This window comes from Onychostruthus taczanowskii, unplaced genomic scaffold (genome assembly GCF_017590055.1).
Source record: "Onychostruthus taczanowskii isolate IOZ18803 unplaced genomic scaffold, ASM1759005v1 scaffold2, whole genome shotgun sequence".
NCBI lineage: Eukaryota > Metazoa > Chordata > Aves > Passeriformes > Passeridae > Onychostruthus > Onychostruthus taczanowskii.
This window is the reverse complement of record NW_024499239.1, coordinates 23005507-23031638: the sequence shown is the minus strand read 5'-3', so window position 1 is coordinate 23031638 and position 26132 is coordinate 23005507. Positions and strand designations below refer to the sequence as shown.

At 41.3% G+C, this 26132-nt stretch overlaps 2 protein-coding genes across 2 annotated transcripts in view; both read right to left on the bottom strand.

The window, feature by feature from the left end:
- Nucleotides 1-5280: 5280 nt before the first annotated feature.
- Nucleotides 5281-17696, bottom strand: LOC121335052 (stem-loop binding protein). Its single transcript, XM_041402817.1, has 9 exons — nucleotides 17508-17696; nucleotides 12593-16634; nucleotides 12172-12303; nucleotides 9893-9997; nucleotides 9331-9390; nucleotides 8953-9084; nucleotides 8218-8367; nucleotides 6892-6976; nucleotides 5281-6183 (listed from the first exon to the last, which is right to left on the bottom strand). The coding sequence occupies exons 2-9, from the start codon at nucleotides 12634-12636 to the stop codon at nucleotides 6067-6069; spliced, it is 825 nt and encodes a 274-aa protein (XP_041258751.1). The 5' UTR covers nucleotides 12637-16634; nucleotides 17508-17696; the 3' UTR covers nucleotides 5281-6066.
- Nucleotides 17697-21895: 4199 nt separating this feature from the next.
- TMEM129 (transmembrane protein 129, E3 ubiquitin ligase) overlaps nucleotides 21896-26132 on the bottom strand; it is a 15857-nt gene continuing 11620 nt past the window's right edge. The window contains exons 5-8 of the transcript XR_005952513.1: nucleotides 24513-24620; nucleotides 23166-23270; nucleotides 22676-22778; nucleotides 21896-21912 (exon numbers count right to left, since the gene is read on the bottom strand). The gene's annotated coding sequence lies outside the window, so the exon portion shown is untranslated. The remainder of the gene's footprint in view (nucleotides 21913-22675; nucleotides 22779-23165; nucleotides 23271-24512; nucleotides 24621-26132) is intronic.

The following is a 26132-nucleotide window of genomic DNA, read 5'->3' as shown; positions in this document are numbered from 1 at the left end:
GAGGAGACCCTGGTCCCCAGCTAAGAGCCTGCAGGGAAGTGAGTCCCTGGTTTAGCTGATTTCCCACAACAGGCACATCAAGGACCTGAATCCAACTTCCCTAGACATAGTTTTTTTTTTTTTTCATTAAAATCAGAAGTTTTGTCTGTAGATATTTTTTACACTAAAAGAAGGTTGTCCCTGCCCAGTTGTAGACACTTTCTGAGGAGCTCACCATCTGCTTGAAGATAACTGCTTCAGCCACACTGGATTATGATCTGCAAAACTTGCAATTCCATCCATCCAGCCCTTCAGTTCCCAACACTAAAACTGCACTAGGTCTCACTTAGTCTATGGCATTATTATAATTCAGAGAAATAATGGGATCCACTCCTACTCAAAGCACTTCTGTCAACAATTCAGAAGATTTAAAAAATATTACATATATCTATATATTATATAGATATTAAATAAATATATATTTGAATTGCAATAATTGATGTATCTAAATTTACTATTGGGAGGGCAACATGACAAAATCAGAATGTTTCTTTACAAGTATTCTAAGGAATGGTCAGAAACCACTAAAAATAGATTAAGAATCAGGTTAAGCCTTACCTCTGTGCCTTACACATGGTCTAGCATCAAGATTGTTGCTCATAAGAATGAGAAGAAGGAGTTTTATTCTCAAATATCATTAAAATAATAATTTATTATTTTGGTAAATTGACAGGTCATGAAGTATCAAATTCTTCTAGGCACTATCAGGCCATTCTTTGTTAATCAATACTGCACATTTCTTACGAGTCTTATCATTGGAGAACATTGTTCCAGAAATTTTAGCAGCATATTGAAGCATGAGTCTGCTTCTAGATAAGCCTGGCTGGCTTAATTTTTTGTCTTTTTCTTTTCAAGATAAGTGCTGTAGTGCAGGGGCCCAGCAAAACGACATTTTATTCCTGATAGACCTATCAATTCTGGCTTTGCCATATCCTTGCAATTCAACATTCAGCTGCTCTGAGCAGTCTCCAGGAGGGACTGACTCTCTCTGTGTTCCTTTTCCTGTGCACACACGAGGTAACCTCACCAACACGCTCCCTTCAGTTGCTGCTGATTCCCTGCTACGATTCCACATCCAACACTCCAGCTACAAGGTGGAATTTGAGCTCAGACAGCAATACTTTCAGAGCAGTGAGGGCTTGGTAGGTGTATGACACACTTTCTGACACATGTCAAGGAATATTCAGAAGCTAGTCAGCTGTGGATAAAATCCTGAAATTAGTTTTCCCTGGGAAATCTTAACCCCTCAGGAAAAAATAGTTTTCTGTTGTTCACAAAAGTGAAGCTCAAACAACTAAAATAAGCATTTTCAGATACTTCCACTGTAGATCACTGAGGATTTTAAATGCAAGCAGGCTCATACTGTCTGTCAGGAGGACTTTTTCTCCCTCCTGAAGTCCATTTTTCCTCTGTCTGCTGTTAAGTTACTATTATCTTCCATTCTTTGTAATAATGGGCTTAAGATCAAGTGAAACTGGAAATGGAAAGAACAGTGAAAGATGACAGACTTGCAGGGGCTTTATTGGGACTATGGGTTGCTCCTGAGGTCAGAATCAGTAAGTATAATTAGATTCCTGGCATTTACAACAAATATAAAGCAACTCAGAGCTCCCTTTTGTGTGCCTGTAATTAAACATGCACTTTTACTGCCCTCTGCAGTGCTCCAGAGTATCTTTGATTCCAGCACATGAAAGTGGAATGAAAGAGCAGGCCCAAATCTTCCTCTCTATATGGCGCTCATATTTCTGAAAACAAAGTATTTCTCAGCAGAAATGGAACAGCCCCTTTCTAAAGAAACACAAAAGGGAACATTGTTTTTGCTAATAATTAAAGCCACTCCTGTACCTCCCAGAAACTTTCTCAATACACTTGGACAGATAGAAAGGTCCCAACACAGACAGCTGGGCCCCACTTTAACCCACAAAACAAGTTCCAAATTTCCACTCAAAGTGAAGTTATTTTTTGAGTGTATGAATCAGCATTTTTTGAATAAATTAGTTTTCTCTTGTGCTTGAACACAATCCAAGAGGTAAGTGACAAGCTCAGAGTGAACAGGACTGGTAATCAAAAGATGCAGTGGGGGCCACCAGAGGCAGTTGCTAAATCTTGGTTCCTTACATTTAAGTATTACCCAGATGCCACAAAACTAAACAGTGCACAACTGGAATAAATTCTGCTCAGCATTACCACTTTCTCTAACTAAAGTGTATACATTACATTCTAACTACACTGTTTTCCTTGAAAGTAGAATGGATTTTTGACACTTCACGAAGTAACTTCATTCTCTTAACTATTTATATAATATTTTGGCAAATTTGTCTCTAGTTGTCAGGAAGCACTCAAACTTAGTATTCAACAGCTAGCAACCAATCTTCTCGCATTATGAGAAACCATATAGAAGAAAACACAGAAGAGCAAGAACTTCTAGTAAGGTCAAAATTCTCTTGAAAGGGGTCTTTTCCTAGCCTAGTTTTGATAAATAAGTGCCTGATCCCCCAGGTTTACATACAGATCCAGCCTCAGGTAGATGTAGTTGCTCTTCTTTACACTGGGAACACAGTAAAACAGAAAATCTTGAGAATAACTCCAGTAAATATCTGCACGAACAGAAAGTTGTTTGAATGGTATTTTTGGACTTAAAAATGGATTCATGGAAGAAAGCTGGTTTTAGCTTGAGTTCCTTGGAGCATTAAATTATGGTACTGGCAAGTCTTTTCCAAAATCTCTGTCCTGTCACTTCTAATTTTTGAACTGGCTGTCCAGGTACTGAAAGGTAAATATGTTCCCTTATGGTTTATGTGACAACAGCTGAGTGATGAAGGAAGACCCAATTAATGCCCAAGTGAAGGACAAGCTGGGATAGCTCAGCTCTTTAATGTTCTGCTTGCCACCCTACCCACACACATGTACCAATGGCCCAGCCAAAACAGATGGAGCTTTAAATCAGCCACAGCCACGACTGTCAGCTAGGCATGGCATGAGGATGCTGAAAGGGACAGGGCTTGGTGTGAAGGGAGTAAGAGAAACACAAACCAGAAGGCACAGGTCTATAAAAAGCAGGGTTGACAGGTTCTGCTGCCTACAGAACAACCTGCTCAGTTTTATTTTTAGATGAATTTAACCTAATAAGGCTAAAATTTGACAGCAGTACTTGCTTGCTCTCCATCTGAAGCAAACTCCACTACATGCAACTCTGCACAACTGAACATATGGACATTGTTTTTCCATAAGATTCCTCTATTACCAGATACTGCCCTAAAGTAATGGGGTTAGCCCACATTTAACCAACCACTAGAGGGCTTAATTCTATTCCAAAAAACTGGTTCTTTTTTCCAATTTGGTGTTCATGACCTTTGGAAAAACATCCAAACTGAGTGTTCTCTTTAAATACCAACCATAAAAACAAAGTGATCTAAGTAACTGAGACAAAGGGGAGTTGTTGTAGTGAAGACATGACTGTGGATGGCCAGCTCCTTCAGGAAAAAGTAACAAATCTGAGCCTGTTCAACAAAGGGCTACTGAACACAGACCAGCTACACTTCTAGTCTGGATCATACCCACCTGGTTCCTGGGTGAGTGTGTTGCACAGAACTGAAAGCTGAACAGCACCTCAGATTGCTTTTAATGAGATCAACAGAATTAAGATATCTGTAAGCAAGCTGGAGCACACGACAGGAAAACAAAGGATAAATTAAAAAAATCACCCCAAAACAGTGTCATAGAACCTTACAGTGTAAAGCAGAAGTGACAGAGCACACTGAAAGGTGACAGAACAGAGCAGAGATGGAACAGAGTGAGCACAGTGAGAGGCAATACCCATCTCAGCAGGGCAGGGTCATGTACAGGAGGGCACAATTCAGAGGGCAGGGCACAGGCAGTGCAGGAGGGTCATATCCCAAGGCCTGTGCTGAGAACCTTATCTGAGTAGTAGCAGGTTAGTTGGATTAATCTCAAATTATATACCACATTATGGACTAACCACTGAGAAGCAACTGCAGAAATTTAAAAGCACCTCAAGACACTTGCCAAAGGAGAATTATTTGTTGTGTGCTCTGTTATAACAGAGAAGTGCATCCCAGTTGTTTGCCTGAACCCTGCCCAGGGATTAGTGTTCTTCGCACTGTTTTCCCCACATTCCAGCCCAGAGCTGGATGCAGTGCTCAAGGTGGGGCCTCACAGAGGGGCAGAGTCCCCTCCCTTCCCCTGGTGGCCACGCTGCTCTGGTGCAGCCCAGGACACAGCTGGCTTTGTGAGCCGTGAGTGCACATGGCTGAGTCACTTAAAGTGTCTCATCCACCCACCAACATCCCCAAGTCCTTCCCCTCAGGGCTGCTCTCCATCTGTTCATCCCCCCAGCCTGCATTTGTGCTGGAGAGATTGTCCCAACCCATGTGCTTCCTTATTTCAAAACCAGGTGTAAGTAACCTTACCCTCAGAAGCCTCTAAACAATCTCCTGAATATCCCACTGATCCAACCTGTTTGGGTAGCTACAGTAGGATAGAAAAACTTCTTTTAAAGAACCCAGTTCTACTGGCAGTTCTGATACTCAGCTACAGACTGACACACCAAAAATACTTGAGAACAACCAGCAACAGTGTGGCCAGAAAATGGGACATGAGAAAAGCAACCTGGGAATTACAGAGGGTGCTCAGTCCAGGCAGAAAGCAACTACCATTTTGTTGCTTTTTCTGAAAAAAATACATGTGAGGAAGGCTGTCTCCTTTACATCAGAGCTTAGCACCAACCTTATCCCAATGCCACTGCTTCCTCTTGGAAGTTTCCCCATCAGATGAAGTTACCTGATTTCCAAAGTGCCTAACAAATCAGACAGCTGTAACCAATATTACTAGTTAAGATACTCCCTTGAGTTGAGGAGTTTAAGGGGTGTAACATCAACACCCAGGAATTCCATTTTAAGAGATAAAACCAGGTGAGGTGACTGTAAAAGATGTCCTGCATTGTTCACCCAGCTCTTCTAGCAGTTTTTCCTAGAGAACAGAACTTGGCAACCAGCTAATGGACATCTACTAAACAGAATTGTCTCAAATTCACTCTGGTGGCGATGCAAATAGATTTTAAGGTCTCCTCAAAGTCAGAGGATGGTGCTAATACAGATTTATCCTGGCTTAGTACCAATATCTGACACTTGGCTTTCAGCATTTCCCTGCATTTCATTATGCCAGAGCACTGCTAGCAGGAAATGAAGAGTCATATGTAAAAGTAAATGCAGTTCTGTTTATTTTCCAGCAACATCCCACGCAAAAGCAATAGAAACACGAACTGCTCTCAGCAGAAAATCTGTACAGTTGGTAACATTTACAACAGTTTTACATTTAAAACCAGAAAACTGAAAGAATCAAGCACTTTCTCTAGACATTGTTTTCTTGACTGCATTAATAAATGACTGATGACTATTTACAAATTTCAAGTTAAGGCTACTACTTCTAAAAAAAAGCCAATATTATTGCATAGACTTTCCCATGTTGACCTCCAATTTCTTGAGGGTATTAAACTTCCAATTGTTTCTGAAATATTTTCGCAAAAAAAAAAAGTGGTTTTTTTAAGGTAAGGGAGTTAAATTTCTTCAGGTCAGGAGTGTTACAAGAGCCATACATAAAAGCAAGGAAACATTTAAAAAAAAAAAAAAAAACACAAACCCCAACTTGGCTCTTGATCTGCAGGTGGACAACTGAAATCATGTTCACAGTGGGGGAGGGAGTGGGGGAAATTGGTAAGATCTTGATGTGCTATTTATAATTACTAGAGGATAGCACTGCCATTGGCTAGTTTTACTATTGAAAAGTTTTATAAAAAAATCTGATATACATAAATTAAAAGTTAACAAGAAGTCACACAACTTAATTGCAATTTTATATAAGTTTGGTCTGGAGAATACCTGGACCAATCACAGCTTTGAGAACAGTCTTCAACTTTGCTTAAGGTTTCTTACTATTAACAGGTTATGGATCAAGCTAACCTCTCAAATTTAAAAGAAACTTTCTCTAAAACAGGTTGCACAAGACTATTTAACTCACAGTATCAAATTCTTTCAGTGGCTCACTCAAACACACTTCCAAGTCAAATTCTCCTTCTGCTTGATAGTCAACATGTCTAACTTTGGTGGGAGTGCCAGAACAGGTATCCTGGAAGGGAAAGGCAATCAATAATTACTAGTTAAGTAAAGGTTATTAGTACAGGTAATTCAATTAACTTCTGTAATTCATTTAGACCATACTATGACAAAGGCTTACAAATGCTTTAAAAGCCATAAAAACTCAATGCTAGTCTTAATATTAAGAGATGTAGGCTTCTGCCCATCCAACCACATTTGAAGACACCTTGCAAGTGTAACAAGGACCTACATATGCAAACATTAAAGCATAATACAGATTTAATATTAGAAAAATAAATCCAGTAAGAAAGCATTCCTAGATCTTTACTGCTCAGCTGCACCAAGTGCTTTCTGGACATAAAAGGAACCTACTTCTGTGTGACAAGGAAATTCCACCCTATCTTAATATTAGATATTGCAATCTAAAGTAATATAGTACATTACAGTCCATAACTGATTTACTTGCAACAAATAAATTTTCTTTTGTAGGCTATGAAAAATGGGATATTTTTATTTTGAGAATATAATTTAAGTTCTAATTCTCTAAACCCAAGACTACATAAGACAGATCATGGCTATAGCTGGAAAATACCTGAGTTTCAAAATTGCTCAGCTTTACAAACAGTCCCTAAACAAAGTGGATGATGGGATCTGTGAGGTATTCAGGCTGCTCTGGATATATTTCTAAGCAATGAGCCAATTATCAGCAAATAGTTATGCAAATAATAGATATGCTTACATCATTTTCTTGACAGCTTGTTTGAGATTCAGTAGAATTGCTTCCAACAGATTCTGTCTCCATCTCACCAAGGTCAACAGGACAACTGTAAAATCATTTAGAAGAATATAGCATAAAATAAATTGATTTTTTAGTGTTAAGATGCATTTTGTTGTGTAGTTCTGGAAAAAAAAAATGACCAGAGGAGAGCAAAGAGACCTACAGAGACCACAGGGACAGTGGTGGCAAACTGAGGAGAGCAAACAGAACTGCAGGACAGCTCAGTACTGCCAAAATGGCCAAGGACTGAATTAAAAGACTTGAGACTGAATACTGCAGCTTGTCAAAGACAAAAACCCAGTGCCCAAGCAATGCCTCAAAGCAAATGTTACAGGAGAGGAATGATTTTTTTTTTTTCCCAGACAAGGTTTTCATCCATCTGTTTTGCAAAGATTTAATATCCATTACACACAGACCTAGTCCCCAGCATCTGAAGGCAGCATTTCAACACCAGCACACACAGCAGGGATCTGGCTGAAGTACTAACTCCCCTCACACTGATAGCAAGTAGAGGGAAGCTAAAAGGAAGCTTTTCTTTTAGATCCTATTGCTCTGCAGTAGTTTTAAAATCAGTAGTTGTGAAATTCCATTAAGGAAAATCACTATTAACAAAAAACTGCCTGGTGAGGAATTAGGTTCCATCTTTGTCCCCTTCATTCTCTACTGCCAGTTTTATGTCACACGTTGCTGATCAGCTGTATTGCTTTCTACAGAGGAAAATAACTAGGGCATCACTCTACATCTTCTGGAGCTTGGGCTGTGAACACTTGTGGCCGTGCTTTGAGCTTGGGATGAGTTCACAATTCTCCCTCGCTGGAGAAGAAACATTTTATACCTCAGTTCTTGACCTAGCAAGTGAGAAGAGGGAGGCAGGTTCCTGTACACTGGACTGGTCCAAGCTCAATATCCAGGAGACCTGCCATTAGTGAGAGCTCTCCAGCACTGCTCCTGCCAGATAATTTGAAGGCAGCTCTGAAAGAATTGGCTCCTGTTGATGGTGTGGTGATTATTTTACAGAGTAGCACAGAACTGGCTCTGCTTTCACCATTAACAAAGTGAGGGATATGTATGTATGCCCTTCCAAGGATACTGGGAAAGGACCAGGAAGCTATTGGATATTTTGACTGAGAAGGAACTGAACAGCACCAAGTGTGGATAAATAATTAGGAAAAACATTCAGCTCTGACTTGTCTCAAAAAGAACTATGCTGGGGGTGGTGTTTATCTCCTAAACATGAGACTTCACATCATAATTTCTATAACAGCATTTTGAACAGTCTGTACGTACATTTCCTGCAGGTCACATCCTCCTTCAGTTGGAGGATCCCAGGAATGCAGAGCAACTTTCCACAGTTTGATTTGCTGGTCCCAAGACCTACGGCTGTACTTCTTAAATTTGTTTGGAGTTCTGGGATGAACTCCTGGGATACGATGGCATCTATTCAGATATGAGACATGAAAAATTATCAGTGCTTTATTCACACATACATAACATAGCTTTAAATGTTAACTGATTGTATTATTTATGAGGAAAGACCAATGTGCAATTCCAGCACTCAAGCAAAGGTTTGCCAGCTCCATATGAACTTCTTAGTTTTTCTGACTTTAAGTCAAATGAAATAATAATAATAAAGAATTATCATTTCTAGGTCTGAAAACTGAATTCCAAACTCAACAGCAACTGTAGCCCATTTTGTCTTGTAGCTAACTCATGAGAAAACTGACTGCAAAAAGCAGTTTCATTTCCTCTCATTGACAAGCACATCCAAAAGAACTTTCATTTCCATTTCAGCAGCATGAGGTATTTCTTATATACTGACTCATTAAAATAAAACCTTAAACCACACCTCAAGTTGACTGTTAGTGTGACCTAACAATTCAAAAATGTCTTAAAAGTTTAATTTGTAGATGCCTTCTATTAAAATGTGTATTGGATACCAAGTTTAGTACATTAATGTGCTTATAAAGAACAGGTATGACTTGCAGATGGACATTTAGTTTTTTAGAAAGTCAAGCAGCTTACCTAGGAACTTCTTTAATGTATCTATCATATGCAATTGTGTTTTTTCCATAGTTTATCTGTTTTTGTCTTCTCATCAAAACCACCTCATCTGTCTCAAGTTCTACTGTCACCGTGGACTCCTTTGAATCAGAACTGCAGAAAAAAAACATTGCAGGTTTGGGACTACTAGAAAACCAGTGACATTCAAACAAACCCACTTGTAAAAGGCTATAAATAAACATGTTAAAACTTTTCAAACAAATGCTCGGGGTGTTACTAAACCATGGTGTTGGAACAGACTTGAGATGAACTATTTTAAACCATGTGTTTTAATAAACATTGTACAATGAAAATTCTATTTTCAAGATTTTACTCAGCTAAGCTAGAAATTTAACCTACCTTCCTGAGGAGGACTTCCTTTCTCTTGAAAATTCATTTATCAGGAGTTTTCTTCTGTGTCTGTAAGAATTCAAATCAGTTTTAAGAAATTATGTACACAAAGAATGAAGCCTGCACTGTCACAGCTCACAGCTGAATTAACTTTTCAGAAAAGCAGCAGCACACCAGACAGTGCAGATATTTTTCACTATTAAATGGATGTTTCACTTTTCCCTTAAAAAAATAAAAACACAAGGATTTTTTTTTTCCTGACTCTCTTTCCTACAGCAACTTCTCATACTGATGATATGAAAAAGCAGTCATTAGTTAGAGCGTATTTTAATCTAAGAGATTCAGGAAAAGCTTCTTCCAAAAGGGAGATATTTAGGGATACACATCCAATCTCCAGAGAGTATCCTATGACATTCTTGCAGGACTTAACCCAAAGCTGATCTAAAAGCAGCAGAGGGATGGCCTGATTTTACTACAATAGTGAAGTTAAAAATACAAGTTGAAACAGATTCTACAAGACAACTTCCATTTCTCTTCCTTTTACCACTCCATCTTAAACACCCAGGAGTACCTTGCAATTTCTTTGTGAACATTGGTCCTCATTTCATCTTCTTCCACTGCAGTTGCCCAGTCTAAACATCTGGAAAGGGGTCCAGGACCTTCTGGTGTTGTAAAACTAGAAAGAAGATTAAGGCTCTATGTTAAAAGTTTGGGTTATTGTATTCACCTCCCCCACTCACAGCTTGATCCCTTAAACATAATTATTTACAATACTCAAAATGGCTGTAAAAACCTTATGTTTTATTAACATTTTATCACTGTAAAATTAAGCATCAGTTGTGACTTCCACCTTGAGGCTGTGTGGCTTGTGTTGGGTTTTCTTAAAATTGATGCAGGTATCTATAGAACCATACCACTGTAGCTTGATAACCCAGCCCATGCTTTCAGTAACTTCCAGCTCGTGTTCTTCAGAAAATGGTACAAGAAATACCAACTTTATTCATTTACTCACTTCTTCTCACTCCACTAAATGACTTAGCAATGATTTATTCTTTGATGACTGCAGATTCATTAGCTGTATAAGAGAAAATCTGGAGCACAGAATTAAGTGCAAAGCTAATTAATTAAAATTACATGATAACACCAGGAGTTGCACCATATAAATATATGCCTAGTAGAGAAGGTAAAGGCACAAAAATGTCCTGTTTTAGCTGGGAAAGAGATTTGCTCTGACTTTGCAAACTGGTTTCACAACTTTGCTGCAGCCACATTCAGCAGGTTCAGACTCTTGTGGGGAATGCCCATACCTCTTCCCAGCCATCTACTGCTGCCTGCATTCAGATTATTCAGTGTTTCTCCTGTCTTCCTGACGACCAATTTTCCCTAAGTAAAACTCAAAACTGCATCTACAGAGCAGAGCTTTTTCAGCAGGTCTGCAAATTCTCCGGAGACTTTCCAGGATTCTGTGCAAACGTGTCCCCTGGGGTCAGGGAATTAGATCCACCTGCACTAAAAGCAGCTCCAACTCCCTCCCTGCTCCTAAACTGGTCTGCACAACTTTGAGTGGTCTGTTAAATTCAAACTAAAAGTTATTTTTAGATGAAACCCAGTTACCAACTTGGCAGAATTAAAAATCCATAGCAAACAGTACAGGTCCCTCTGCAAAGATCTGTTCAAGCTCCAAGGATTTTTAACTTTTGCTTACACCAATTTCTAGATTTCCAGAGAATACAGGCCACATTCTGTTATTGCTCTCCCACAGCAGAGAACAAACAGCAGAATCCCAGTTGGTTCCAGCTGCTGAGTTTTTTCCTCAACACTGGATGTGATACCTTTTTATATTCGTTTGATTCTGTACCTGTGCTGTGATTATCAAGATGACCCAGCCTCCATCCTGATCCTCTTTACTTTTGAGAAATTGAATTTGGCATGGTTGGATTGGCAAAAACAAAAAGTAGTTTCGGCAGAGGAAGAGAACAATTTCAGAGCTCAATCCAAACTGAAACCAGGAAGTATGTCTGCACAATTCAAAACTGGGAGACACACAGAAGTGTTGAAAGTATTTAACTTATTTATGTTGAAACTATCTGTAAAGTTTCATCCTTGTACTACTGTTCAACCATGCTTCCTGGAATTAGTTTAAGCTACTCTGGATGGAGTAACTTGTGCCACTGACCAACGTGTTCCCTGCTTTTTCAGCCAAGGAAAACGGTGGGCACAACCTACCCCATTTTCAAGAAACCTTGATTCATTTAGGTGGGCTGTGGGGACAACTACCATCCACAGATCAAAGTGATTAGAGATAAAGAGACTGTGGCATGAATAGCTCAGACTGAAAATGTGATATAAAATAAGATACTTAAGTCTAGCTGTGCTGGCAAACACGGAAGGCAGCATTAGGGGGTGACCTCAAAACTGGATCCCCCCACAAACGTGTTGAAATGTAACACAACTTCTCTGTACTCTCTTCAGAAACACAAAATAGATCATTTCTAAGAACTGATTTTTGTCATTTACTTCAATTTTACAACTGTTTGTACAGCCTGTGTACAAACATAATGGGCCTGCACAGTATCAGTCCTCGATAAATGGCAGTAAACCAGCACGAAATAGGACATAAATTATCAAGGACATATTTCAAGAGGTAAGAATGAAAAATGCTGACTCTTACGAACAGACTCCAAGCTAAAAGCACTGCACTCGATCCTTTTCCCTCCTTTATGACCAGCTATTTGTGGCTGATGAGCGACTGATAAACAGGCAGGGCTAGGAAAACTGAGTAGAAGGCTCAGTATAACAGCTCCCGCGAACAAAAGAGCCGGAAGTCGCTGCCATTGTCACCATGCTCACCTGTCCAGCCGGCTGTCCTCAGGCCTGGGCTCGTTTTCCTCAAACACTGAGGACTCGGGCTCGTTCTGCCTCCGCCGCTTCCCATCGGCGCCGCGTTTCCGCGCCTGGGCCCAGCGCGGGGGGTGCTGAGGGCTGGGGACAAACACAGCGACACACGAGAACGCGGTGGGCTTTAGGGCTTTAACCTCCTCCAGAGACCGCGCTTGTTTACCCATTTCACTCCCGACAAACGCAGGGAGGAGACGCCACTCGCTGCGGGCCCGCTCTGAGGGGGCTCTGCGGCCGCTCTGCGGGCCCGCTCTGAGGGGGCTCTGCGGCCGCTCTGCTCCCCCCTGCCCCCCACCCCCTCAGAGACTCCGCCGCGGGACGGCGGGGAGCGAGGGCCGAGTATCACGCGGGGAACGAGGCCCGGCGGCCCTACCTGCTCTTCGTGCTGCCATGCGGGCTCCTCTGGCGGAAGGACATGGCGCGGGGTATCCTCGGGAGGGAGGCCTGCAGGCAGAGCCGGGCGCGGGGAGCTGAGGAGGTCGGTGAAGGAGAGCCGGGCGGTGACGGACTGGCAGGCGAGGGCAGCTGAGGCGGGCGGAGAGGCAGAGCCGAGGGAGCGCTGCCGCCTTCCCGCTCAGGCCCTTCGCATCTCCCGCCGGCGCAGAGCGACACGCCCGCTCCGCCTCCCCGCGGGGCGCATCCACGGGATAGGTGCGGGGGGGGGGGGGGGGCGAGAGGCAAAGCGCAGCGGCCGCCCCGCGCCCCCAGACGCTCACACACATCGCCCGCCCCCCCGGCAGGGTAATGGCTCAGCCCGCTCCGCCCGGCCCCGCCCCCGGGGCGTGTTGGCGGGAGAATCGAGCGCGGCGGCGCGCGGTTTTGGCGCGCGGTGGCGGCGGGACTCAACAGGGAAAAATCCAGCCCAAACAAAAAGAAAAATACAAATTCCCGCGATTTAAATATGAAGGATGACGGTCCCCGGCAAGGCTGTACAGTCCATGAAGCGCACAGGGTAGTTCAAGTGGCAGTTCAAACCCCACTCCACACAGTCAATACATAAATTTCACAATGACGTGGCTTTAAATTCCCTAAAAATAGCGAAGAAGGTTGGGTAACGACACGAGGTGGTCACTTGGTCCATGGACCTTTCTGGAGTTTTTACTTACACATGCACAGTGACATCCCGCTGGTCCCACTACTGGGCATACACTCATTTTAGAACAGTAATTTGGAAACAACCTGAAGAACTCCAGCAGAACACAAACAGCGTTAAACAATAATACATTTGCAGCCTGAAGACCGGTGGGACACTTCAGAGAGATGGTTTTCTTCTGGCCTTACAATGGATGACTAAGGTTGAAAAAGCCATACAATAACAGGTTCATTAAGGTGGGATCATCAAGTACAACCATTATTAATGAGGCACTGCTAAGTCCATGGCTAAACCATGTCTCCATCTGGTAAAACAGACGGCAGAAGTAGCAAACAAAAATTTGTTTGGTGGGTTTTTCTAATCAGCTTAAAACATTAAAGCAACTATCGAAGTGCAGCAATGGTTTTGGAGAAACTTTCTGAGCACAAAATAACAGGTGGTATTTGCTTTTGATTTTTTTTTTTTTTTAAATAAAGATACATTTCAGCCTTGCTACGCATGAGGAGATTTTACTTTAAAAATTCAATTCCTGTTGTCTGGCTTACTATAGTAAATTTTGTACAAACACACATCTGTGTGGCATCTGCCTGAACATCCACATTCCTGCAGAAAAGTCTGCTCTGCTGGAACCCCTCCTTTCCCACACACCACTATGGAAAACAGAACTGTGTTCTTGAACCAAGGTCATGCTTGAAGTACAGCAGAGGTTCAAAACATGCACAAACAAACTCCCCTCCCTTCAGCCTGGAAGCCACAATGGACTTTGAGCACAGCACTATCTAAAAATCAAATTCAGTTTATCCAGCAGAACTATCTGCTGGGACACAGCTCAGGGATTACAGCTGCACTGCATCTTTCTGTCCTTGTCAGCAACAAAAATCCTTCAGAAAAGCTGTTTCACACCACGGTGGGAATTTAAGGGGAGGAGATATCCTCAGCTGTGACCTCAAAGGAGTTTTAGAAACAAAATAAAGTACACACAAGCCCTGGCATTTCACAACTGGCTGTGAAGAATGGTTTCCACAAACACAGATAATGTATCATCTATAACGAGATTCTCCCAGTGGAAGAATGCCAAGAGAAGATACTTGTCACTTTAGGGAGAAATTGAAACTTGTCTGCTGAAGTTCAGGGTATATTTTGGTTTAATTATAAACCGAGCACAGATTTATGCAGAGGAGATTTAATTAAGTTGGGTAAAATTAAAGGAAAAACTGGGGGTGGAGTGCTAGACTTCTGCTTCACTTACCTCACTTGCAAGCTCTGTGTCAGACAGCCTTGGGTAGGTAAACAAGTGCATGGACAGGCTGCATTCCAGTTTTGAGTGCTCTATTTAGACTAATCAGGTTACTAATTAGAACACAGGATGATTCTACATCCACTGGCAGCACTATGAGGTCTGCTAAATGACTTTAGCAGACGTCAAACTTCATCTGCTGTTTCATTCCCTCCCTTGTGCTACCACAGCTTGTTCAAGCACACAGAATCTGGATTAGGGAATAAATCTGCCCAAAATTTAACTGCCACAGGCAGATTGGTGATGCTATGTCTAGTCTCATCTTCAACCAAGATATACAAAGATCTTTTAAGGACTGCTGAATTGGAAAATCCTACGGATGTGTCCCTAAATCCATTGCAGGCCCAGTCCATCACAGACAAAAGCTTAAGGGCACTTAATACTCATAAAATACTTAAGATGAGTTTAAGTATTTCTCAGCAGCCCATCACTCTCACCAAGCAGCTCCTTCTTCTCCAGCAGGACCCCTTTCCATGGCAGAATGGGTGCTGGGATTCAGCTGCTCCCTCCCACTAAGCTACAATGCCTTAAAATTGAGGGGCTGGACAAAACCAGAATTGTAAACTGCCTTCAAGAGTCTAATTTTAATCTCTGAAGACTCCTCTATTCCCCTTTTGGCAAGGACTAAAAATCCAAAATCACTACCCAAACCAAGTAAACACCCTAAAACAAACAAGAAAGGACTACTGAAGCCACATATTCCTTTTATAATCAAACTGACAACACACCTGCAAAAGCAGACTAACAAGGATTTTTAAAGTTCAAGTCTTTAATTCTTCTGCATAAAGGCAAATTTCCAAAAATGTAACACATTCCCTTATTTACAAGCATCATAAATCACAAGGAAACATGCACACTGGAACAACAAGGTCCTAAATATTACCTCTTAGAAAAGTGCTGTACAGATGTGTCCCTTGTACACACATGATCTGTGCTCTGTGATGTGTGATTGATACATCCTTGTGTTGGGAAAAATGCCTGAGCAAGCCTGGAAATAACATTCTGGGAGTGACAGTAGTTTCTGAGGAAGTAGCTTACTTCAAAATCAGCAGCACAATGGGCTCTTGGCCCTGAGTACTGCCAGCCCCATAGCAAAACCAAACTCCTGCAGAGACAACTCCCAGCTCTAGCAGCCACTGGTATCCCAGTACATGCTACACAAGGATTGTAAAATTATTGTAACTGGCACATGAATTTAGTCCAAACCACTGTAGCCACAGCTCTCACTTCAAACTTCTGCACATAGTGCTAGCAGAATGAAAGAAGGAGAGCCTATCCCAACACCATCACAACCCTTAGCCTGGACAAGAGCAGCTCCACACCTGCTATTTATCCCCAACAGTCGTAGGAACAACAGGCACTCAGTGTATCCTCTCCTACTCTTTAACTGCAGACTGGCTCCTTGGGTCAGGCTGCAACACACCTAAAAGCAAAATCCAGGTATTTAAGCTGTGCTGCTGTTCTAACAGTCACTCAACCCCTTCAAGAACAGGATCTGATTTTGATAAACCATACACCTTTCCCTTCTCTCCTCTCACCTGGCTTAGGCAAATGCCATCTTAATACATCTCAGAGAACAATAAATAGGCCAAATGGGTGATCACCCAATCCAAAAGTTATGAACAGCTTGTCTTTACTGACTGGAAGAAGGCTGAAATTATCTACATTCTTTTGAAGCAGTTCTTCAGGCTGGATGCCCAGTTCTGGTCCAGTGGAGCAGAGGAGGTTCCTTGGTTGGAGGGGTTGGCATTTTTCAGTCTGACTTGATACTGGACCAATTCACTGGTGAAACATCAGCACACCCTAAGGAACAAGACCTCCTGAATGGCAGGATCCATCACCTGAAGCAGCCCTTGGAATATAGTGCACATGTCACCTGCCAACACAGGCACAACAGGAATGTCCTCACAAAAGCTTTAAGGAACATCCATTGTCATTGCAGCACAGGCTTCACAAAATCTGGAGTTTTACACTTGAGGCACAGTTTGCAGAAAACAATCTATCCTTATAAAGATCTGTAGAAACCTAAACAAAAAAGCAGGTAACAGCATTTTAGAAACGTGCTCTATCCCGGCATTAACAACAAAACCTTCTCCTCTTTTCCTCTCTTAAGCTGCAGTGTTACAGTAGCAGTAAATGGAAGAGAGCACTGCATATGGTGAGCTTATAGCACAGTATAAAGGAAAAACCCATACTGTCCATACTAAAGCAAGTGTTTCAGCTAGTATGAACATTTTGAGAACATAAATTACTGAAGAAATACAGTACTAGATTCCTACATTCCTGAAGTACTTGACACAGAGAAAAGGAAGCAGCTGAGCCTATTCTTCCCAATCTCCTGCTTCGTTTTCATCTAAATGTCATTATTAATTCATGTAAGAGACTTTTATCTCAATTCTAATCAACAAATTTCTGACATATCTTAAGTGTCCTATGGACTAAGGTTTTTCCCTAGAAATCAACCAGATACATTCACATTTAGTCCTGTTTAAAACAGGAATTTCTTTTAGCAAAAGGGAAGATAGTGTGGAATTCTACCATGTAAGCTACTATGTGGGTTTCAAGCAAGATTAAACTTCCACAGATAAAGTTCCTGACACTTGAGAGTTAGAGCTCATCACACCTAAAAGCCAAGGTTAAAGGCAACGTTGCTCTAAATACTGATCTTTCCATCCCAGAAAAACAATGTGTTGCTCCACAGAGAAGGCATTCACTTTATATATTCTACACCTAACAGAGCCCTTTTTTCAATTAGAACAAGTGATTACAAAGCCACTGAATATATACATTCCTTAATACAGCCTTATTTACAACAAAGACCACTGCAAAAAAAGCTAAATATCAACTATGTGGAAACCAGACAGGCTCTTAATTGTGATGTAGAGGTGTTTCTTTTACCTGAATAATTTCACCTTATGTTGATTGCACATATGCTGACTGTAAATCTCTTCCTCTTTCAGTGCAGATCCTACATGACAGCACCAGTTTTCCAAGACTTGATCTGCTGATCTCACACTACATCCCTATTCTTCAAGTCTTTTTCTGTCACAGGAGAAATTCCTTCTTCAATACTTCTATATACAAAGAGAGACTAGATATTTTCAAATATTGAATTAGCACTTTAAAAAGTGAAAGTCTGTTAAATCTTATTCATGTTCAAAGAATTTAAATTAAAAATCAATAGAGTCAAAAGAAAAATGTAATCAGCATAATTTTTTAAAAGCTCTAGCTGCCTTTTCCTCACATTGCTATAATCCAAAATCTAAGTGTAAAACTTAGATTTTAATTTTGGCCATGTTAATTAATTTTGACCATGTTCTTAAAAAGTTTTATAAGGCAAAATTTTCAAAGATCACTGATTAACAGACATTTATATCCTAGTCCATGTTTCAGAGCCTGCATCAAATGGCATCAAATGTAGATCAAAGACAATCTAATTACACAAAAGACTAACTGCTAATAAAATCTTTTTGACCCAGATTACCACCCATCCTATTAATGCACCACAGGAATCTACAGTCCAAAAGAAAATTTGAACTACAATCTACTGCTGCAAATGCCAAGTTGTTATTTCATCATAAAAACATTAAGAGACAGAAAAGATGCTTTTGAAATACTTTAAAAAAAAACTGGCACTTTTCATTTGAGAGATAAAAACACTTTCTGGCTGAAAGGTAACACTTTAACTTAGCAAGTCTTAAGCGCTAGGTCTTTTAATTAAGGTGCTGTATTAAGTGCAAGAGAATAGGATAAAACACTTAATAAAATAAAAGAAAAATTGATCTGCCTGAACTGAACAGTTGCACTCTGCAGAATTATACTGTGGATGGGCAACTGAAAGAGAACAAATCAAGTAAGTAGTCAGCAAAAACTCACCTTGGTATTTAGATTTTTTTCCTCAGTATTGCATCTTCAGCATTGGCACTTTGCCATCCTCTATCAGGGTATTCTGACTGATGTTCATCCAATAAACTGCCACAAAGATTAAGCCTACAAATAAAAAAGCCAAAAACCAAAGACTAAGTGGCTTTATTATGGTAACTTTTGAATACTAAATACAGCTACAATCCATTTACATTAACAAAGACTATAACAAGAAAACAAAGAGAGAATTTCACCACACAACATATAAAAATTGATCAATACATCCCTAAGACAAATAGTAAAAAATACCTAAATAAAAATTAAAAATCAAATGTTTATAATAAATGCTTCAATCGAATTACAGCAAGAAAGCAACTAAACTACTAAAATAATATGCAAAAATACCCCTCAAACCCAAGCTGATGAGCTGCATTTGATACCTCTCCAGCCTGAAGTCTGCATCTCTGCAAGTCTTGCTGTCAGGCAGAAAGAAGCTGGATTTCTCCTGTTCTGGACCGTTCCATCCTGAAGAACAACTGGCTGGAATCGAGTCACTGCATAAAAACAAACAACTCTTTGGTTGTTTGTGTTAAACAACTTAATCTCTGGGGAGACAGAGAGGAAGCTTCCAGCTCTTAGGCTGAGAAGTGAGAGGCAAGCTTCCAATTCTTTCTACAAGACAGAGTTTCAAAGGGGCTCCTCATTTTCCAGCATTACCTGGGATGGCAGAGGCACCAGAACGCAACAGATGGAGAGTCAGACTGGAAAAAGCCAAGTAAACTCAAAGAACAGAAATAATGACCAAGCACACCACGTGCTGGAGGAAATGCAAGAAGGCAAAAAAAAAAAAAAAAAAAAAAAGTAGTAGCAACCAGTGAAAGAAAAGATGAAAAAGAAAAGGAAAGGACACCTTTACAGCATAATCAACACACAGAAATAACAACATAATCACTGGGGCATTTACCTTGTTATTTCTATACTTGGTTGTACTGTCATTAATTCATCTTTTTCACCAAAGCCTTCCCACTCTGAGCACTTTGAAAAAGCATCCTGATGTTCTGAGTCAGTAAGGCTGGAAAGAAAATGAAAATGTCTGAATCCATGCACTGTGACAACACAGTTCCCCTCAATTTTTCAGAGGGAGGCTAAGCAGAGAGAAGAAAAGATACCTGCAGGAACACTTTTACTAAGGTTAGTATGAAATGTCTACTAAACTGCCAAAAGCCTTAGCGTTGCCTAAAACTACACCCAAAATACAACCTGTGCTGGGTCTTCTGACACACTGCAATAGAGAACTGTAAATATCTGCTATCAAACAGCACAATTATTCTGACATGATCTCCGTCATTAAACTGCACAGATCTAGATAAAATTAAAGCTATTAACAAAGGGAATTGCTAAAATTCCCTTTAATTAAAGCTATTAACAAAGTCATGTTCCAGAAGTCAGTTCATAGTATCAATGATTTCCCACATGCAGAATCATTTCATACCTTTCCAGTGTGTGGTGCATCTGCAGATGATGGTTTTTGCTCTCTGAAACCACAGAGGAGTCAGAATCGTTTCTTCTTCTGCGTTTCCAGACTGGAGAAGAATTGGGAGAACAGGAACTACAAAAACAGATTTTATACACGTAACATTTCTGATCTATGTTTACATGTTAATCACTGTTCTGCTAAATAACTGCATATGCTGCTGAGGATGATTTCTTTTGGGGTATGATTCCTCAGTCACACAGAGGAACTCAAAGCAAATCTCTCACATTTTGGAAGCAAAACCATTTTGAGCTTCACACACATCCCCCCAGGACAAGATATTTCAGCAAACAGGGAAGTGCATCTCACAGTCAGTCTCCCTGCTGAGCTGCAGACAGGCACAGTAATAGGCAGGATGGGGACTCCTGCTCCTGAAAAAGCTCCCCTACTTTCAGAACACTGCAGCAATGGTTAAAGAAACCTCAGTACTCTGCTGTATAAACTGAGACTCTGGAAAAACACTGCTGCATTTCCTTCTGTTCAATCATGCAATTCAGTAATGCTGGTAATTCTTCCATATTTAGTGCTCTGTACCACTATGGGTTACATTCAACAGCAAAAGTATCAAACTCCAGCTGAGTATTAACTGCCCTTCCACACCTGCTTCTGTTCAATCATGCAATTCAGTAATGCTGGTAATTCTTCCATATTTAGTGCTCTGTACCACTGATGGATTACATTCAACAGCAAAAGTGTCAAACTCCAAAGCTGAGTATTAACTGCCCTTCCACACTAAACATTTCCTACAAAAACCTGACAGCACTGACCTGTATAATTTATTTTCCCTAAGCACAGAAGTTTGCTCTCGTACCTCTCAGGTGTGTAGGCAGTCTGTCTGCATTCATCTTCACACTCATTTCTCTTCTGCTTTTCCTCAAACACAAAGGAGCCAGGAACATCCTCATCTTTGCAGAACCATTCCTGGGAACTACCTGAAGGTTCTGTACTACTAAACACAGTAGGGGGAAAAAAAAAAAGCTTTATAAAACTATCCATCTGGCTTACTGCTCCAAACAGAAAACTGCTCAGCTGCAGTAAGAATTAACAGTTCATCTGACACCCAAATGGCATAAACACTGCAACTTCTACCACTGGTCAATTACAGCACAGGTAAAACTATTCACACAGTGCAATAACACAGCTAAGAGAATTCCATTCACTCTTCTCCTCTTACTAGTCCAAATCATGTAAAGCACATGGTGGCATTAAGTAGCAGAACCAGCCTTAATACAGAAATGCAACTTTTGAAAAGATAAAAATATTTGCTTCTTGAACACAGTAGCCACCATCCTGCAGGGAGCACAGAAATTACATTCTCATTTTCTTAAACACGTCACATCCTCTCACATATTGTCAGTGTAGGAGACATGTGGCTCCACTGATTTCAGGAAAAGGAAAGATGGAAAGTTATCCAAGACAAGGAACAGGAATCACCAAATTTCTGCTTGTGTCTTTCCCTTTCCAGAAAAGTAACATTACCTTGGGCCCACCAGTGTAAATACAAAGGGGAAGGCAATGTGCTACTGCAGGCAGATCAAAAGCCTTTCTCCCCATAACACCTGACTGCAGATTAATTTAGACTAAATAACTGCAATATCTTGAAATCTAACGGAATTCTAATGGCAAACAAAGCATTCAAGTAGACTCCCATTGTTGAGTCTGATCTTTTTTCTCCCAGGCAGGAATGCTCTAAAGGAACTGCAGAGCCCTCCTTAAATTCCTTAAGCCCTGACTTAATTCACCCACAGAACGTACACGGGCTGCAGATCCCAGGTTTCTTCAGCAGGAGGATCCCAGGCATGCAGTGCTATCTTCCACAGCTTGATCTGCCGGTCCCAGGACCTGCGGCTGTACTTCTTGAACTTGTTGGGAGTTGTGGGGTGAACTCCTGGAAGTCGCTGGTTCCTGGAAATACACAGGGACATTGGTTATTTCAGAAGATAAGGAGTATTTTCCTTAAAAAGAATCCTTAGTCCATCAGGTCACACAAGCTTCAGAGGTCTAATCAATAAAACATTCATATTTTTAAACACTTACTCAAACGTGTACATTACAAGACATAACCAAAAATAAATCACAAAAGCAACAACCAACCATAATGTGCTGAGTCAGACTGGAGGCTCATCCCATCCAGCATTCTGACAGCTGCCAAAAGCAGAGCCCTACTGCCCATGAACAAAGATGAAACAGAAGAATAACTGCCTAAATATTACTCTTACCTCCAGCTCCTTCTACTTCACTCTTCCTGAGTTAAGTGCAGCTTCTTTTATTCAGTATTGTCCTCACCATGTCAAGGATGGAATTACCTTTCTCCCCAGCAGTCCCTGTAGTGCTGTGTTTTGCATTAATTGCTAAAACAGTGCTGATAAACACACTGATACTTGGGCATCACAGAACAGTGCTTGCCCAGCTTCAAGGCCTTCTCCTTTCCCCACACCAAAGACACTAGGGTGAGAGTGATCACTAAGTAGAGAGGGAGAAGTGCTGGGACAGCTGACTCAAATTCCCCTGAGATACCACACACCAGATAATGTCACACTCAGCAGTAAAAAGCCACAGGAAGAACTTCCAGAGAACTAAGGCTGTATGCTATTCTACACACACACACAGACCCTCAGCAGGAACAATTAAAAGTTCATCTGGGAATCTGCAGCACAGGGCAACTTACTTTGGAACTTCTTTAATGTATCTGTCATATGCCAGGGTATTCTTGCCAAAATTGATCTGTTTTTGTCTCCTCCTCAGGACCACCTCATCCGTTTCCCTTTCACCTGGATGGGCAGAGTTGCTTGAAACAGAATTTAAAAATAAAAATGAAGTTGAAAAGAACCTTATAGCATTATAGGAAGTTACATAAGCACATATTCTAGAACTGCCCTGTATTCTTCGTGACAGACAGTGAGCACAACTCTTTCCTCACCAGTTCACAGAAGTGAAAGCTGTGCTAATCAAATCTGAATCTCAAATAAACACACAAGCAGCTTTTGAGGCAAAACCTCTCAGTGCTACTCCCTCCCCGAGGCATCCTTCAGGCTTCATATGAAACAGCCTGTCTGTGGTTTCAAATCCTCATTAATGCATGTGAAATAGTCAGAGATCATCAGAAGGTTGTTGCTAAAACCAAATGCAACAATAAGCAGTAATAGTGCAATACCTACTTGGTCATTTTTTTATTTGATGCCCTCATTGTGTTGCCTTCTTCACTTCTACCTTCCCAGCTGGAGCAACTGGAAAGTGGCCCAGAATGTTCTGGTGTTGTAGAGCTGGAAAATAATGGGAATTCAACATGAATGTTTGCTGCTTGTAACACATTTCATCAACAGAAACATCAATAATGAACAAAACCAGCTCCACAACTGTAAAACCACGGACATGCTCCTTCCCTATTTCAGTTCTAAATCACCTTCAGCCTGTCCTCTTCTCTTAATTTTAAGGCCTCAACATTTAACAAGTCATCTAAGTAATACAGAAGCACATTTAGTTGAGAGTCATACTCTCTCTGAATGGCTTCACATCAACAGATGAAATTACCATGCAAGCTGACAATGTCATTTTAACACAGGACAAAGACTCCACACTGAAAAGGAACAGATCCACTCAGCAAAAGAGAAACACAAATCACTGCTGGCACATCCACTTAAGTCCCACACTCATGCCCTACTCTCAGTATTTTTTATAACCACATCAAAGACATAGAAAACACTCCTGAATACAAGGTCCTTTCCTAAGCTCTTCAAAACATTCATTCCTCAACAAAGCAATATTAAACATGTCATCAAGAATTAAAATCACCTTCATACAGTGGAATACTCAGAAATGTATGAATTACATACAAAAATGTTTTCATGTACCCTGAGTAAAACATTTCCTGTTACATTCTGTTCAGTTTTCTGCACGTATCTCAGCACTCACCACTTTTCACCCTTGCTATCACATTGTAAGTCTCAACCAGTCTCAACCACTTCCTCCACCTTGCCTCTTTAGTCTAGAATACCCAAAAGCCAAGCAAAATATTCGTAGAATTACCTAAGTATAAAATTCTATCTCATCTCAAATTGTCCTCAGAATGGACTCCAGGGAAAAAAAGGTGCTCACTAAAACCTGCAGTACAGCTGAATATACCAGGCAGAAAGTGAAGAGACAAACATGGTCTGCCCACATGTACACATAAAGATGCATAAGCAAAATAATAAGCATAAGAGAAAATGGCTTCATTGGGACTTTTATACTAATACTGAAGACTTCAGCAATAAAGGGCTTAAACTACTGCTTCAGTCCACAGCCCTTCTCCCTTTCATTTTGAACACTTGCTAATACTGTGGCATGTATTTCCATGAGGCACACTGGATGGTCTTCTTTAGGCATGATGCAGCTGGCACCTCCTAACCCTGTCCTACTCTATTAGAAGAGAACACTCAACCTAAACCTGTCCAAGCTCTACTTGGAGTCCTAAACAAGAGTGCAGCAAAGGGGACATTTAACACAAATTTACACTTATTCTTTACCAGTGGTGTGAATGGCCACATCGATATTCCTCAAACACCAGAGAATCGGCATCATTGCAGCTTCCACGTTCCTGCTCTTGATGCCAGCAGTGTGGATGTTGCACAGAGCTAGAAAACAAGAATTTTCATCTGAAATCAAGTCACTGGTAGTCACTCAACATGGCCTATAAAAATCAAAGGTGGACAATTTGATTTGGCATACAGACATGTGATTCATTATCAACTTACTCAGGCAACACATACTTAACAAAGGTATTAGTGCAATTGCTGAGAAAATACCTTTGTACTTAACAAAGGTGTTAGTGCAATCTTTGACCAATGCAACTAAGACATCAAAATTTTCAAATAAACACGTAATATTTTGATAACAAAAAATATACTCTCTTTGCAAACAAATTGGTGGGGAGAGACAAACCTAAGCGAGGACTGCCACCAGCATTTAATGACTTGTGGACATGTCCATCCTCTGTCAGCAGTGCATTACTTGACATTTATTTGCTGTCCCCATCCAGGAGTAAACTCACAGAAAAGACAAGTCCAGATACTATACTTCAACACACTGGCTAAGGAGAAGTAGGTCAAATATTTATGTGGAAACACTTTTACACAGGAAATTCTTGACCAGATGCGGCTGTGGAGCCCTCACAAGGAAGCCTGGGACAGGGAGCTGCCTGTAGTGCTGACAACACACTGGCAGGTCAGCCAGGCATTGCTTAAGGGTTGAGTTCTCTACATTCTCCTCCTCGGTTCTGGTGGCTTTGACATCTTAAATGACATTTTACTAAAACAAACACAACCATAGCATCTCCCAGCACCAGACCTGTTTTCTGTGCGAAGGGCCGCAACTGCAGATCCACCGCCACACCTGCCTGAGAGAACGATGTGGTACTGCAGCTCTGTTACATGTTTTTGTATGTGTGACTAACAGCAAACACACAGCTTTGCATGGGCCAGATCTCTGCCCTTAGCTCAACAAGGGAGAAGAAAGGATTTTTGATGTTTTCCTACGGTTAATCGCCCCATGTTTTCTTTCTCTTCCTCCTCCACCCCTCCTGGCTTTGGGAGTTTCCTGCTCCCAGAGGGCTCGAAGTTACCAACACCACAGGCACAAACAGCACAAACAGCTTCCTCAGAGCCACAGACCCAGGCAAATGGTCTGCTTCGCAACCCTCTCAGTTTTCGCCAAGACAATAAACGATTACAACCCTTCCCTAACCATCTTAAACAACCACTCGTTTAACAACTTGAAAGAAAACAATTCCTAAACCAGCTTAGGTATACTATAACACATGCCGTAAGTCCGACACTGTTTTAAAGGGGAAATGATAACCGAAAATTACGTCTTTTAGAAACATTCCAGTATTTACTTTGCTGTGCCCGCCCACTCCAGCCTGACACCAAGCCCCAGTGCCCTCAGGCGGGCTGGGGCGTCTCGCCGAGCCCCTGCCCGGGGCTGCTGGTTCCCCACTCGCCACCGCACGGGGGGCGAGGCCGCAGGACAAGGGGCCGATTGCCGGAGGAGCAGGGGCTGCACAGCCGGTACCTGCCTCCGGAGCCGCCCCGGACAGGCGGAGCCGCCCCGGGACAGCCAGCGCCGCACCCCCGCCCGCCCAGCGGGGC